Raw genomic sequence first — 15,085 nt, 5'->3', positions numbered from 1 at the left:
GCTTATTGGTTCAAATGCACGTATATCTATAAGCTTGTTGAATTCAATCTGCATAGCTTGACGAAATTGGCTCTCAAAAGGGTGGCTAGTTAGCTGATTGTAGCCGGATGGTGCAGGTGGAATGGAGGATATCAGAATTTTTGGCTGCTTTTGTATGCTTTAGTCTAGCAGGAAGGCCTGCATAAACGCTGTGAGGTTGATATGAGGGCGCTTAGCTTCACTATGGTCTTGGCTAGTATCTGAATCAGAACGTGGGCGTTTAGTCGATATCAGTGGTTCGTAACCGGAAGGGTCGAAATTGGTGTTATCAATAAGCACGAAAGGCTGTATCTGGCTAGATTGGCTAGTATCTTTAGTATCAGAAGGGTCTGATTGGTCAGATTGGTCAAATTCGTCTGCTTTTGGATCTAGTGGAGGGGTAGGCGGTTGGTCTCTAAGGATTTCGTCATGATCGTCAGGATCAGAAGTGAGCTGAAAGTGAGGCGAAAATGAAGTTTCGGAAGGCTGAGAGGGTGCAGCAGGATCTAAATTAGCCGTTGTACTAGGGCTTCTACCCCCTAGATTATACTGCATCGTCTGTTGGGAGGCAATTGGTATATCGATATCGTTAAGGATCTTGAGCGTTTCTTTATCATCAAGAGTGGTAATCGGCTGCGATAGATTGCTATCTTTATAGATGCGAATCTTCTGATTAGGCAATAAGGAATCGTAGAATTCGTCTTCGTTGAATTGTACGTCCCGTGCACGAATCACTCGGCGATTAGAGGGTATCCAAATTCGCCAAATATTGTGTGCTTTATAGCCTACTAGGTAGCCGATAGCCGCGCGTGGCGCTAGCTTAGCTAGTCTAGGAAGCTTGTTGATGCGCACGTACGCTTTGTATCCGAAGATTCGTATATTCGAAAGGTCAGGTTTGGCTTGTAGCCAATGTGGTGCATTATCGCCTAGATAGGCTGCGAGTGCTTTATGTGGCGATTGCTAGTTGATTGATCGGTGTGGTATGCGATTTTGAATATAAACAGCTGTCTTAGCTGCTTCAGGCTATAGATAGCTTGGTAGATTTGCATCAATCGTCATCTGCCTAGCTATCTTTGATATCAATGCACCATATCGTTCGGCGTAGCCATTTTGGTCAGGCTGATAGGGCGGAGTAGTCTCTAGCTTGATTCCGCGAGCGGTTGCTTGCTGGTTGAAGAAGTCGGATAGTGTCTTTTCGTTATCTGAATGCACTGTAAGGACGCTTAGGTTGAATTGGTTTCGTACGAAGTCGATTTGGTCAGACAGCGATTGTGTTGAATCGGTTTTCGAAGGAAGGTCTTGCGCTAGCTGATATTTAGTCACTGGATCGACCGAATGTGATAGGTAGGAAGTTTTCGTGAGCGATTGCTCGAAGTGAATAAGGTCCCAGTGCAGCGATTCGAACGGTCGATTATATCGCATCGGTAATCGAGAGATTTGACGTGGTGAATTAGCCAGTTTGTATGCTTCGCAATGGCTGATAGGCGAGGATATATCTTTGACAGTGATATTTGATGAGTGCTCTGGTAGTCGTGCTATAACGTCGTGGCTGATATGGCCTAATCGTCGGTGCCATTGGTCGATGGTTCTATCTAGCGGCTTCTTCGTGTGTGAAGATAGGGCAATCTTGTCGAATTGGCTAGCAATATCATCATCAAGTGAATCGGAAGTGAGAGATAGCTGAGAGATAGGTGAAGGAAGGGAAACGTGATTGGCAGAGTGTCCGGTAGTAGACATTTCGTCCTATTTGATCAAATAAATGCCTGATTTCGCATTCAATCGGTATATTGGCGTGCTATCCTTCTCCTCTAGCGTGTAGTCTTTGCTATTCAGATAGATTCCAGCGCTTGCAGCTCTTTCTGCAGAGATTAGGTTGATATAGAATCCAGGGCAATATGCGACGTGCTTCAAGGGAAAACTGGTTCCATCAAGAGATTGTGTTGGCTTCAAGATAAGCTCTCCATATCCGAGGATAGTGGTCTCAGTATTTCCTACTATGACGGAGGAAACGACTGGCCTATAGTTTGATAGTAGATCTCTGTTGTTCGTGACATAGATAGATGCTCCAGTATCATAGCACCAGGTGTCATTTTTCTTAGCTGGGATCCAAATCGTGCTCATGGCTTTCCCATCATCGGCTCGGAAGAGGTCTTCAGCTTGCTGTTTCGGGATATAGGCAGAGAAAGCATCCCTAGTCGTCGTTTCTTCATCTGGTGGAGCTTGCTCTAGCTCGCGCTTGTGTGTATGCTTCTGGTTGCCCGATTTAGCTGGCTTTTGGTGTCTTTTGACCGCAAGGTCGTACGCAGTCTTAAATGCAGGTGATGATTCGCAAATCCTTTGGAAGGTCTGTTGAATTTCTTCGTCTGGCTGCCAGCCCTTAGGCCTAGCGCGTGGATTGATGTATGGGCATCTGTTGAAATCGTGGTTGCCGTCATTAGGTGGACCCTGGCAAGGGCAGGTGCCCTTTCGGCGTGGTTTCGGTGGCTTTTCGTTACTATCATCGTCGTCATCAGGATTTCGGCCCTGATAGGTCGTGTGAGCAATCTGCCGTTTGCTTCCGCTAGTAGACAGCGGGGCTGATCGATATTGGTCGATAAATTGATTGACTAGCTCTGTCAAAGTAGGCTGCTTTATCCCCTGAAGGATAGTGTTATGCTAGAACGTGTAGAAGCTTTGATCGCAAGGTTGAATAGCCTCTAGGAAGTCATAAATTGGTGATAAGGGATCTTGGAACTGGGCAATATTGGCCTGTTCGCCGTCGGCTTGGCAAATCACCTATTTCTGGCACTATATGGCTAGGTTGGAAGGCTTGGTAGGCGGCGTTTGGCGCTTCAATGTATCCTAATCGCGTAGGATTTGGCGGTTCTTCGATTGGCTTGATAGAGCGAACGTAGCACGAAGCTTTATGATGGCTTCACGTAGGGATAGGCCGTTGACGATTTGCCTTCCCTCAGGCGTAAGTGATGAGCGAATGCCTTGCTTTAGCAATTCGATTGCGCGTATATAGCGAAGGTAGTCTGATTTCGACGACTTATACTCGCTTAGCAGAATCTTGTAGATTGATAGCTGATCAGGTGTAAGATCAATCAGGCGCGTAGGTTGTTCGTCTGAAGTGAACGTATTCGATGGTCGTTTAACCACATCAGATATCTGTGGCTTTATCGGCTCCTGCGGAGGTGTAGCAGGCTGTTCGTTAGGATTGGTGTATTTCCACACACCATTCGATAGTGCATAGTCTTGCACAGCAGTATACCAAGGGATCCAGTGCGCGTGGCACTTCAAAGGGTAGTTAAGCCAGGTGGCTTGAATATTGGTCGAATCTATCACTTATAAAGCGAAAGTGATAGACAGGTGAGACGAAAGTAAGAGATAGATAAGGCGAAAGTAGTCGAAAGATCAGAGAAGAGTGAATCCGAAAGCTTTAGCAACAGGCTGCAGCGATCGGGCTCATAACTGTCGGATTTACGGGGTCAGCATAAATCCTTCGGCGTGCACAAGCAAGCGAGTGTGCACGATTGGTCAAATCAGTATACGATTGGCGAAGAATCGTATAGGTCAGGTCAGGTCGTACGATTCGGCTCAGAATCGGAAGTTAACTTATGATAGAAGAATGCTCCAACTTCATCACAATCATTAAACTTGATTCAACTAGCTATGGAAAACAGGCAATATTTATAACTTCATGAAATCAAGGCAATACGTCAGACTAGAATCTCATAGAAATCAGAAGAAATAGAGTGTTGAAGCTCTTTCGTCATGTGTGCAATCTGTTGATGTCAATCGTTGAAGATCGTCGTCACGTGGACGTTCCGTCGCATTCTGTCAAGTTCGATAGCTCTCATGGGCTTATGCACCCACTTATGTCGACAGTTATTTATCCGACCGATGATACTTACGTTTGATATGAGTCGACTCATATTCACTAGGTTATAATTTACAAAATAATCACATAAAGCTAGCGCAGGATGATGGATAGCAGACTCCTATTTGACCGGCAGAATCCTTCACCATTATCAAAGGTTCAACCATCGAACACACAACCACGGAACACCCATACGCCCACGATACGCCCTTGTGAAAAATATCGTATTTCCCGCATTGTTACGATATTACAATATAACAGTGCGCTACTATATATTGGCTCCTGGGTCATATCCGCTGATCGCGGATAGAGTGGACTTTTTGGCCTAAGTGTATGAACATGTGACCCAGGCATGTGTCGTAACACGCATAAACAATATAAACCTCTTACCAAATATCGACACGAAAACCACACGACGCCATTCCAGTCCTCGATAATCGATAGCATAGAAATGAAAACCAGCCTTAAAGACCTAAATAAATATGACATAAGAAAATAAAAGGGAAGATACTGCCATCCACAACGCCTAAAGGCATCTTCGCTTGACTCTAAGGTACATCATAAGACCGAACAGAAGAGGGGGAGCTTATCTAGTCCAACAATACATGCTAAACAGACGGGGCGTGCTGCGTGATAGAGGAAGATGCATATTGCAGACCGGAAACGATGGGGCTAATAGATGAGGAAAATAGGATTGGAACAAATAAGGGGGGGGGGACATGAATGATGTATGCAAGGTAACATAGATATGATAGGATGCTCGTGCAATACGTCGTTGATGAATGTACCGGAAAAGTCAATGCAAAATCACGGGTAAAAGGAGAAATAAAGAAGACATAACGGGGTCATTCCCAAATAGGGTACTCTATGTTCGTCTTGTAAGTTCGCGTTGATTGATGCATATCGGCATTGGTGAAGACCACTCCCCCAAATCACAGCCGCAAAGCATCGAGAATCTTTTTCGCCATCTCGCGGTACTGCCACATACCGCCGGAAACCTTCTTGAACTGAATGCCATGAAGAGAGAAGAGAGGAACCTTGACAATGAGAATCTCAAACCGCAAAATCAAGTTCTCACCAGTGTCGCTCTGCACTCGTGTGGTGGTCTCACCGACCACCCGCTCGCCAACAGCAGTACTGGTTGGTGGTTCTCGTGCAACATACTCCTCCGAAGCATCAGAGTTGGTGGTGAAGCTGCGGTCGGGTGGGCCTTGGGTACGGCGTTGCAACTTGGAGTGTGAAGGACGGCTGTCATCTCGGCTATCGTCGTGCCCGAGAAGTCCTCCAAAGCTGATTCGGCGACGGTGGGATACTTGGCCCTGGCGGTCAGGGCTGGGTGGGCTGATATCGACCACCTTTTCGAGGTCGATGCTTGGGGCGTGTCGGCAGCGGAAACCGCCCTTGATCTCTTCGTAGTCCACAGCCAGTTGCTTCAGCACGCGAATAATATCCGCCCGAATGACAGACAGGGGTTTGCTGCTGGTGGTCGAGACACTGAAGAGGCCCTTGAGAAAGACGGGCTTTGACAAGTCCTCTCCTTCATTGGCGCTTTCCAAAGCAGTCCCTGCGCCAGAGATATCCGCATCGGTCTCCTCTGGCACGTTGGCCTCTCGAGTAGCTTCACGTCGAGCCCGACGTGCCTGGATGCTTTCACGACGGGCATGACCAAGCGACATGGTTCGTGCCGTATGTGTGCGTCCACCATTCTTGACACCCAGTTGGTCGCGCTGGCTCTCAGGTCCAAGCTGATCCGAGCCACTCGTCGAAGGAGGCTGGCGGTCGACATCCAAGGTATCGGCATCTGTCCTCCTAGCAGCCCGTCGAGACCGATAATCGGCAGAGTTGACACTGGTAGACCGGCCAAGGAACTTGTTGGACTGCGAAGACTGCTCACCAGAACTTGGGGCAGTCAGCAGATCTTGCTGGGGTTGACTACCACCGTGGGGGATAGGGCCCGGTGACGGCTCGGCCCGTCGGGTGCGCCGCACACTGAAGCCACGATGCATAGGCGAGGCTGAATCGGCAGGGGGCTGGACATTGAGAGTCGGGGTGTTGGGGGTGCTGACACGTTCCCTTTCGACATCGCGACTGCGGTCTTTGGCTCGGCGAGTACTGAAGCGCCGGAGAATACCAGCAGCGGTACTTTCCTTCTTGGAAGGAGTATCGAGCTGAGATGTAATTGGGACCGCATGAGCAGATGGGGAAGCAGCGTGGTGGCTCTTCAGTGTCTCTGTCACGTCGTCCTCGCCATGAGTTCTGGCACGAGGGCGAGAACGACGACCGGTGTCCCTCTCTCCCGGCAACTGGTACTGATTTGTGTGAGCAGCTTCCGGAGGTGTCAGCTCGGGAACTTGTACATCACCAGGGGTTTGACGGAGGCCAAGAGCCCCAGGCCGGGCTTCGGCACGTTCACGATCGAGTTTCTCCTTCACAAGATGGTAAACAGAAATCAAGGGGCTATAAGCGTTCAACGGGTCATTGCCCAACTGAATAGCCTCAGCTGAAGGAGCAGACAAGGTGTCCCGGCTTGCGGCAGAGTTGCGTCGCTTATAGAAGTCGAACACACCACGCTTCTTCTCTGCCTGGTTGGAGATGGGCTGTTCGCGGAAGTTGAGGCGCAACGCATGTTGGTACTCCTCGGACTCCAGCGTCTTCGTCAACTGGGCTGTGATGTAGTCTGGGGGACCGAAATCGAAACCAGTCATTTTCTCAATCACCTCCTGATCCAATGGAAGTTGCAGAGGTTCGCGAACGGGAAGGTAGTTCTCCGGTGGAGCGTTGAAGCCCTTGTTCATCCAGGGATGGGCCATGATTTCGGCTAAGCTGGCACGCTGCTTCGGGTCTGTGACAAGCATGCGGGAAATAATGTGACGACATTCTGTTGTTGTAAAGATGCTAGTTAGCTAAATGAAGTCGCAAGAAGTTGGAAGAAAATGACACATACCAGTTGTAAGGCCAGGAGGATATTCCACGACACCCTTCTTGATCTTCGCATGAAGCTGAGGCATGCTCTGATCGTCGAATGGCACCTTTCCGCAGACCAACACATACAGGACAATGCCGAAACTCCACACATCCACCTCTGGCCCGGTGTACTGTCTTGCTTGGAGCAACTCCGGGGCCGCAAAGTAAAGACTTCCACAGAATGTTTTGAGAAGGCTTCGAGGCGAAAAGAGGTTGCTAAGACCGAAATCGATGATTTTGATATCGCCGGTCTTGCTGATGAGAATGTTCTCGATCTTCAAATCGCGGTGGACAATGCTGTTGCGATGGCAATAATCCAACGCGCTGGCGATTTGTCGGGCGAACTTGCGCGCCTGCTTCTCCTTCAATTTTCCGTGGGAGATGATGTAGTCCAGCATTTGACCACCGTTCACATATTCGAAAAGCATGTACCAGTGATACGTGGTCCGGACCACATCCCTCATGCCACAGATGTATGGGTGGTTCACAAGCGACACAATGGCAGCTTCTCTGGCGGTCCGAATCTCCTTTGACCGATCGGCTCGCTCTGTTTCGCGCGATGACTTGTGCTCTTCGGTCGACAAACGAGGAACGATCTTGACAGCGACCTGTGATATAAAGATGGATCAGTTAGCGAGCCGCGCGATACTCAAGCGCTGGAAAAGAGGAGCAAAAAAAGGCATAAGAGAAGGGAGATAATGACCTGTTCGCCGGTTTCAATGTTCTTCGCCAGCTTCACTTTACCCATACTGCCCGCACCAATGGTCTTTCCCAACGCCCAATTCCCCGTGGGGGTGGTAATTGTGGTTCGCCGCTTGGGCTGAGTGGGCGCGGCGGACTGTCCATTACTTCCACTCGCAGGCGCTTGCACCGTATCTGCTGGCGCCAGCTCAGTCTCACGCGGCTGCATAGAGGAGGTTCTTTGGTGGTGCCTCCGGGTAGACTCGGTCCGTGCAGTGGCCGGACGCTCAGCGGAGGCATCACGGTCGCGGCGAGATTTGGCCTCGGCCTCCTGGCGGGCTATGCTGTCCAGAGCGGCATAATTGGACGGCGGACGATTATCATGAGAGGGGGTTTTCGAATGCGCATAGTGAGTCTGTGGAGGGGGCTGGGAGGAGTTGGACGATCGGACTGCCACGCTTCTCGTGCGATGCGGGAGTTCCGATTGAGCGGCGGGTCGCGAGGGCCTTGAAGTGGTCGACACAGTGCGCCTGGGAGCTGACGACATTGTGGCAACTCCGGTCGCTGGTTGGAAACAAGGTCAGAATGGGGGTGGATGGAGTGTAATGAGCGAGCGGGGAGAGGAGCGCTGCTGCTGACGACACGGTAGGTACTTGGGAGGGCCACTGGGACCGCGAGGGATCGGGCCCCACGGGCTCACTCTCAAAAGGGAGGGGAAGATGGATGAGTAATGCAAATGCGAGGCAAAAGATGCAACGGGCCAAGGAGAGGAGGAAGAGAAATGGGAGTGGTGGATGAGATGAGCAGGATGGAGAGAGATGAAAGACAAGACGCAAGTTGCGATGGGGGGGCGGGACTAGCCAACACTAACAACCCGCACGGCCGAACTAACAAGTCGACAACTTCACGAGCACCGGCCCCCAGCACCTGCCAACATCTCTGCCTGTCCACTGTGTCCAGTATATGTGCCCGAGCCACTGCCCGAGCCAGAGACAAAGGAGGGGGATATTATGTATTTATTTCCCCTTGACCGAGTTCTCACTGCCACTTCTACCATAGTAGTCCTCTACTGTTAACAAGATACTCCTAGGACTGACTCTCGACTCTCGTCTCATATCTTCTGATCTCAGCCTGTGATACCCGAGTTTCTAAGATGAGTCCCCCTTTCTCTGATCTCAGATATAGCCTATAGGCGATATGCTCTAACCTTTTACCCTTACATTATATAGGTCACAGGCTATAGGTCATTTTCTAGCGACCAATGTGATATGGTCTCGAATCTTGAGTCCCGACTCGGTCAGTTAAGTTTCAGCGTCTGTTTTCCCCAGGTCCTTTCCTCGGTTCCTACAAGGTGACTGGAACCTAATTCTCTCTGCTAAACCTCGATGGGACTCGAGAGGAACGCCCATGACATAATCTATCCTCGCCCGTATCCACCATGTTCCAGGCACCGGATGGTGGGGGGAATACCTCCTTACTTCTTGCACCTATAAAAACTCTGGCTCTCTATAGTAATTGTACCTTGGATGAACTTCGCTATATAAAGATCCTAGCTTCATTATTTTGCTCTACTCAATTTCTCCGGAATATTCAGACATGATTACATTCATCTTTCCTCTTGAGACCGACTCAAATATGAATGATTGTGGATCATCCCGAGCGGCCCAGCCACGACAAAAGAAACGATCCGCCTCCGCCATGTCAGGGTCACGTGACTGTAACTATAAATAGTGCTAACCGATGCTTAATCTTAGATTCTTAGACTCTGATATAAAGATGTTCAGTAGACTGAACTCTCGAAAACAAGAGGCTAAGACTATATGATGTGATAGCCATGACTCATGAGAATATCCTCCCTCTCGTACCGAAGGACTATTAACGTACGACGATACGAGACATCCCTCTAGCAGATCAATTTACGCTTTTATATCGCGAAAATATCACATCGCCCGGTCGCGGCCTAGGACTGACAGGAGACTACTCGTTCGAGAACTTATAGACCAAATCACCCCGCGAGCAGGGAAAACCAGAGCGCTTAAGCTGGCCGCCGACCACGACGTCTCGATTCACCGTTGCGGGAGGATCCCATACAACCTCAGCGACGGTACCACATGGACGAGCCACGCGACACCCAGTAAGATCCTGACGATGAAACAGCAGGAAATCAGGAGAATCGCCCTCTTTCAATCCGATACTCGAACGCGACGACGAGAGTCCAATCGCCGCTCGAGCCCGAGTAGACACACACTCATACAATAGTCTCGCATCATCCTGCGTCCCGGCTTGATAAATGCCTACGCCTAGGCAAGCCAGAAACAATGGATCCGGCGGACCCCACGGCGTGAACGCATTACCGACATTGTTAACGCCCATCACGGCGTCGAGGTCATGTTTGCGAATCATCTCGGGGACTCGTAGGGTGCCTCTAGGCCGGTCGTGTGAGGTTTTTTGATCGGGCGATGCGGCCATGTAGAGGTCGCTGGTGGGTAATCCGACGAAGCTGACGGGGAGATCATTTTCGTGAATGATGTGGGAGATTCTACACCACTCTTCGTCGGTGAAAAGTGTGTGTCGAGTACAATGCCCTAGCATCACGCGTTTCGTCGTGGAGGATGAGGTCCAGCCTCGGTGTTGGAGACTCTGTAACACGTACCATACTAGAGCTTCCTTGCCCGAGTCGAGATTATAGTCAAGGTGGAAATCAAGGTGTTTATTTAGCTCTAGGGCACGATCGACGGCCCAGTCGATGTTTCGTTTAGCGGCTTCGATAGTTGATTCCACATAGGGGGTTGTTCCTATCACGTCGATCTGCGGGTATCGCGCGAGCGCCTGCTCTAGCAATTCCATATTTTCCTCGCCGTGTTGGGTAGAGAAGATAGGATCTTGCGCAAAGCAGACAATCTGTATCTCACAGGCATCTTTCCATTGATCTTGGAGTTTGGTGGCTGCTTCTAAGCAGACTAGTTTCACGGTATGGTCAACCTCGACGAATGCTCTCATCGCCGTGACTCCGGCCGAGACAGACTCGGCTAGCAGCCACTCCCCTCTTTGGAGTACATCAGGCACGGTGAATTGCTGTTTCGCCTCCGTGGTGAAAGATAAAGCCTCCTGGAAGGTACCCGTAGACGGCAGAAGATGTGCGTACTGCGAGGCACTATGGACGAATGCTTTATCCAGATGAATATGCGGATGTGTCAAGGCTGGTAGAACCAGTGGCGTGGGAACCGAGTCATCTCCAGGGGTTGTCGCTTCGTGCGGGGTGATAGACTGGATGATGCCGCGCGGGGAATCGGCTGGATAGTGGATGTCGATGTTCCAGGCCGACGCGGATCCCGCTAAGCGTATGCCTTGGATTGATGTGAGCTTACTGCTCAGCGTTGGTGGCGGCATTTATTCAGTAGGCGAAAGTTGGTTGTGACTTGTCTATGTCTAAAGGGTCGGTTGGATTTGGCAATGTCATTGCGGATGGTTCTCCACTCGGATGGCTTCCCGCGGACAACCTTTTCCCATAGTGTGGGACCTTGACGATCTTCATGATTGACAGAAAGCTACTTCGATATAAGATAGTTGATGACCTTGAAGGCTGAATTTGGAAGGCCATTGACTACCTAACTACACGGGAATGGGATATTAATCGCACGTGTACGGTATACCTCTGGTTCCAAGCCACCACGGCTTATGGCTATACTCGTTAGAAGGTCAGTACTTCTGTTAGCGGGGGCCGCAACGAGGCTACAATGATATGGCTACGGAAGATATGCTATGAGAAGATAGACAAATTCAACTAAACCGCACCGCGTGGTAAGTTATACCTATGCGACTGGAGGAAATAATAAGCGGGGTGCATGAAACCGGCTCTAGGCCCTGGTGGTCCCATGTCATACAATAAATACCAAAGAGGCGACTCGCAGGATTCAAGCCGACACCCCGAGTCGGTATAAAGCGATCTTGCAGATTGCATCTATTGCCCAATCCACTAGTGTATGATTGTACTCCTAATAAAACTTAATCTAATTTCTGATAATGGCATGGTCTAAAACACATTATCCTGGTGGCTGAGGCTATTCGGATGACGGCGGAGATGCTCGGAGCGGAAACAAGAAAGTAAGAACGTCGACTAGGAACCGGATAATTGACCCGATCGCGTTTTCGAATAGAATCACGGTATGGATAATATCCATGAGTCCATCTTGCTTACTATTCTATGTCATGATTCATGGCGATGGGCGCATGCACATGGCTCCATTGCACAAGGAGTGGTGTTATCTACTGAACTACACGTCATTGACTGCTCACCCCGTTGCCAAATGCAACCGCCGCGTCCCATAACAGGGATCAGGCCACTCCACAATTTATTTGCTTCCTTTCATAAAAGCTGCCATTCTGGAGACGCCCTTCTGAAGGGTTTATCTCAGTCAAGCGTAATTGTCGCAAACACTCAGTGGGCGCCTTCCTCTTTAAATTGCCCTGCATCCAAGCTGCATCAGCAGTAACAACCCCTCAACCTCACCACAACCACATTTCCTCCGACTTAGATTCTACCAAACTCTCTTCTACCCAACTCTGCGAGCTGGGGTTTACTCACACATAATCCACATCATCCACCATGGGTTTGCTCTCAAATTCAAATGAGGGCAAGAGCATCTCCGCCTATGGAGAAGCTCGCTCGACCATCCAAGGTGAATGCCTCACCTCGGAGGAGGTTCGCAAGATGAACTCCTACTTCCGGGCAAGTCTCTACCTCTGCCTCGGCATGTTGTATCTTCGCGACAACCCTCTGCTTCAAGAGCCGCTCAAGCGTGAACACTTGAAGCAACGTCTCCTCGGTCACTGGGGTTCGGACGCTGGCCAGTCTTTCACCTGGATTCATATGAACCGCCTCATCAAGAAGTATGATCTGGATGCTCTCTTCGTTTCAGGCCCCGGCCATGGCGCTCCTGGAATTCTCTCGCAGTCATACCTGGAGGGTGTCTACTCGGAGGTTTATCCCGACAAGACTGAAGATGCAGAGGGTATGCAGAAGTTCTTCAAACAGTTTAGCTTCCCGGGAGGTATTGGTTCGCACGCGACACCCGAGGTATGACAGATTTCCACTTCTACGCTGACTGAAGAGATGCTAACAAAGATTGTTTGTTCAGACTCCTGGAAGTATCCACGAAGGTGGTGAATTGGGATATTCTATCTCCCACGCCTTCGGAACCGTCTTCGACAACCCCAACCTCATCACACTGACAATGGTTGGCGATGGAGAATCCGAGACAGGCCCACTTGCGACCAGCTGGCACAGTACCAAGTTCCTGAACCCAATCACTGACGGCGCTGTTCTGCCTGTCCTGCATCTCAATGGATACAAGATCAACAACCCCACTATCCTGGCCCGAATCAGCCACGAAGAACTGACCTCCCTGTTTATTGGCTACGGTTGGAAGCCATACTTTGTGGAAGGAAGCGACTTGCAGAGTATGCACCAGGCTATGGCAGTCACCATGGAACAGTGCGTCAAGGAAATCAGAGAGTACCAGCAGCAAGCTCGCTCATCGAACAAGCCATTCCGCCCACGCTGGCCGATGATTGTCCTGCGTACTCCCAAGGGATGGACCGCCCCTAGGGAAATCGATGGAAAGCTACTCGAGGGCTTTTGGCGAGCTCACCAGATTCCAATCACCGATGTTCTCACCAACCCCGATCACCTCAAGGTTCTGGAGTCTTGGATGAAGGGCTACAAGCCAGAGGAGCTGTTTGATGCCAACGGCAAACTGATTCCCGAGCTGCGTGCTCTTGCACCTGCTGGCAACTCGCGCATGTCCGCCAACCCAGTCGGCAATGGTGGTGTCCTACGCAAGCCTCTGAACTTGAACGACTTCACCAAGTATGCTCTCCAGGATATCGTTCCTGGCAAGACCATCAAGGGCGGCATGGCAAACATGGCCAATTTTCTCCGTGACGTCGTCAGCAAGAATATGACGAACTTCCGACTCTTCGGTCCTGATGAGACTGAGTCCAACAAGCTTGCTGAGGTTTACAAGGCAGGCAAGAAGGTCTGGATGGCCGACTATTTTGAGGAGGATAAGGATGGCGGCAATCTTTCCCCTTCGGGTCGTGTGATGGAAATTCTCAGCGAGCATACTTGCGAAGGATGGCTTGAGGGCTATATTCTTTCCGGACGCCATGGTCTCATCAACAGCTACGAGCCTTTCGTGCACGTCATTGACTCCATGGTCAACCAACATTGCAAGTGGATTGAGAAGTGTCTCGAGGTTGAGTGGAGAGCCAAGGTCGCTTCGCTGAACATCTTGATCACGGCAACTGTCTGGCGCCAGGACCACAATGGTTTCACCCACCAAGATCCCGGCTTCCTGGATGTCGTCGCGAACAAGTCTCCTGAGGTCGTTCGCATCTATCTCCCCCAGACGGCAACACCCTCCTTTCCGTCATGGACCACTGCCTGCGCAGTGTCAATTATGTTAACGTTGTCGTGGCCGACAAGCAGGAGCACATTCAGTTCCTGAGCATGGAGGATGCGGTCGAGCACTGCACCAAGGGACTTGGAATCTGGGACTGGGCTAGTAACGACCAGGGCCAAGAGCCCGATATCGTCATAGCATCTTGCGGTGATGTCTCCACCCATGAAGCCTTGGCTGCCACCGCTCTTCTCCGCGAGCACTTGCCCACCCTTAAGGTCCGGTTTGTGAATGTCGTGGATCTCTTCCGGTTGATCTCCGACACCCAGCACCCCCACGGCATGCCCGACCAGCAATGGAGAGCCATCTTCACCGACAACAAGCCCATCCTCTTCAACTTCCATTCCTACCCGTGGTTGATCCACCGATTGACCTACAAACGCCCTGGACAGCACCACCTGCACGTGCGCGGATACAAAGAGAAGGGTAACATCGATACTCCCTTCGAGCTTGCTCTGCGCAATGGAACCGATCGATACAGTCTTGCCATTGATGCGATCGATTTGATCCAGTCTCTCGGCAATACTGGATCTAGTGCGCGTGAGAAGTTCACCAAGTTCCAGCTTCAGGGGAAGAAGGAGGCGTTTACTAATGGTGTTGATCCTGAGCATATCCGCAACTGGACTTGGCCTTACTCGAAGCAGGCTTAAGCTTAATGTGGCTGATGATTTTCCTGGAGAAATCCAGGTATCTGTTTGAGTGAAAGAAATACATGTTTTAATAGAGACAGATTGCGGTACATGATTTGCAATATGAATTAATTCTTGGAAACAAGGGAATCATATAGTAAGAGAGATAGTCGCCGGCCTGACCCTGTGAGAAGTTCTCATCACTCTAGAAGTTGCCGTGCACGAAGTTCTTATACCGTAAAATGAAATCATGTTACTGTATAAGAAGTTCTTACAGTCTTACAGCCTTATTGGAAGTTCTCATTCCCCGCCTATACTATAGCTATGCGCCCTACGAATCCTTATCGCTATCTTCGGCTCCCTGCCGGGCTATCGTCTGCTTCTCAATCTCGAGAGCTATAACCGAAATGGTCTTATACCGTGCAAAAGTAATTGAATAAACTTATACTCTTAGATTCCCAGGATTCCCA

At 50.1% G+C, this 15,085-nt stretch overlaps 4 protein-coding genes across 4 annotated transcripts; 2 read left to right on the top strand and 2 right to left on the bottom strand.

The window, feature by feature from the left end:
• Nucleotides 1-4,812: 4,812 nt before the first annotated feature.
• On the bottom strand, nt 4,813-8,072 carry kin1 (putative serine/threonine protein kinase Kin1; the record flags this gene model as incomplete). Its single annotated transcript, XM_057156614.1, has 3 exons — nt 4,813-6,758; nt 6,825-7,452; nt 7,548-8,072. The coding sequence occupies 3 exons, from the start codon at nt 8,070-8,072 to the stop codon at nt 4,813-4,815; spliced, it is 3,099 nt and encodes a 1,032-aa protein (XP_057005269.1).
• Nucleotides 8,073-9,502: 1,430 nt separating this feature from the next.
• N7473_010674 (putative zinc metallopeptidase) lies at nt 9,503-10,915 on the bottom strand (the record flags this gene model as incomplete). The annotated part of the gene is made up of 1 exon (XM_057156613.1): nt 9,503-10,915. One exon carries the CDS (start codon nt 10,913-10,915, stop codon nt 9,503-9,505), a length of 1,413 nt encoding a protein of 470 aa, XP_057005268.1.
• Nucleotides 10,916-11,929: 1,014 nt separating this feature from the next.
• Nucleotides 11,930-14,034, top strand: N7473_010673 (phosphoketolase 1; the record flags this gene model as incomplete). Its single annotated transcript, XM_057156612.1, has 2 exons — nt 11,930-12,602; nt 12,664-14,034. Exons 1-2 carry the CDS (start codon nt 12,132-12,134, stop codon nt 14,032-14,034), a joined length of 1,842 nt encoding a protein of 613 aa, XP_057005267.1. The 5' UTR covers nt 11,930-12,131.
• A 2-nt stretch (nt 14,035-14,036) lies between these two features.
• Nucleotides 14,037-14,636, top strand: N7473_010672 (Xylulose 5-phosphate/Fructose 6-phosphate phosphoketolase; the record flags this gene model as incomplete). Its single annotated transcript, XM_057156611.1, has 1 exon — nt 14,037-14,636. One exon carries the CDS (start codon nt 14,037-14,039, stop codon nt 14,634-14,636), a length of 600 nt encoding a protein of 199 aa, XP_057005266.1.
• Between the last annotated feature and the right edge of the window lie 449 nt (nt 14,637-15,085).

The sequence above is a fragment of the Penicillium subrubescens genome (assembly GCF_028828155.1).
Source record: "Penicillium subrubescens strain IBT 31985 chromosome Unknown utg000007l_segment0_segment0, whole genome shotgun sequence".
Classification (NCBI taxonomy): Eukaryota; Fungi; Ascomycota; class Eurotiomycetes; order Eurotiales; family Aspergillaceae; genus Penicillium; species Penicillium subrubescens.
The sequence above is the reverse complement of the archived record's forward strand: the minus strand, read 5'-3'. Positions and strand labels throughout refer to the sequence as shown.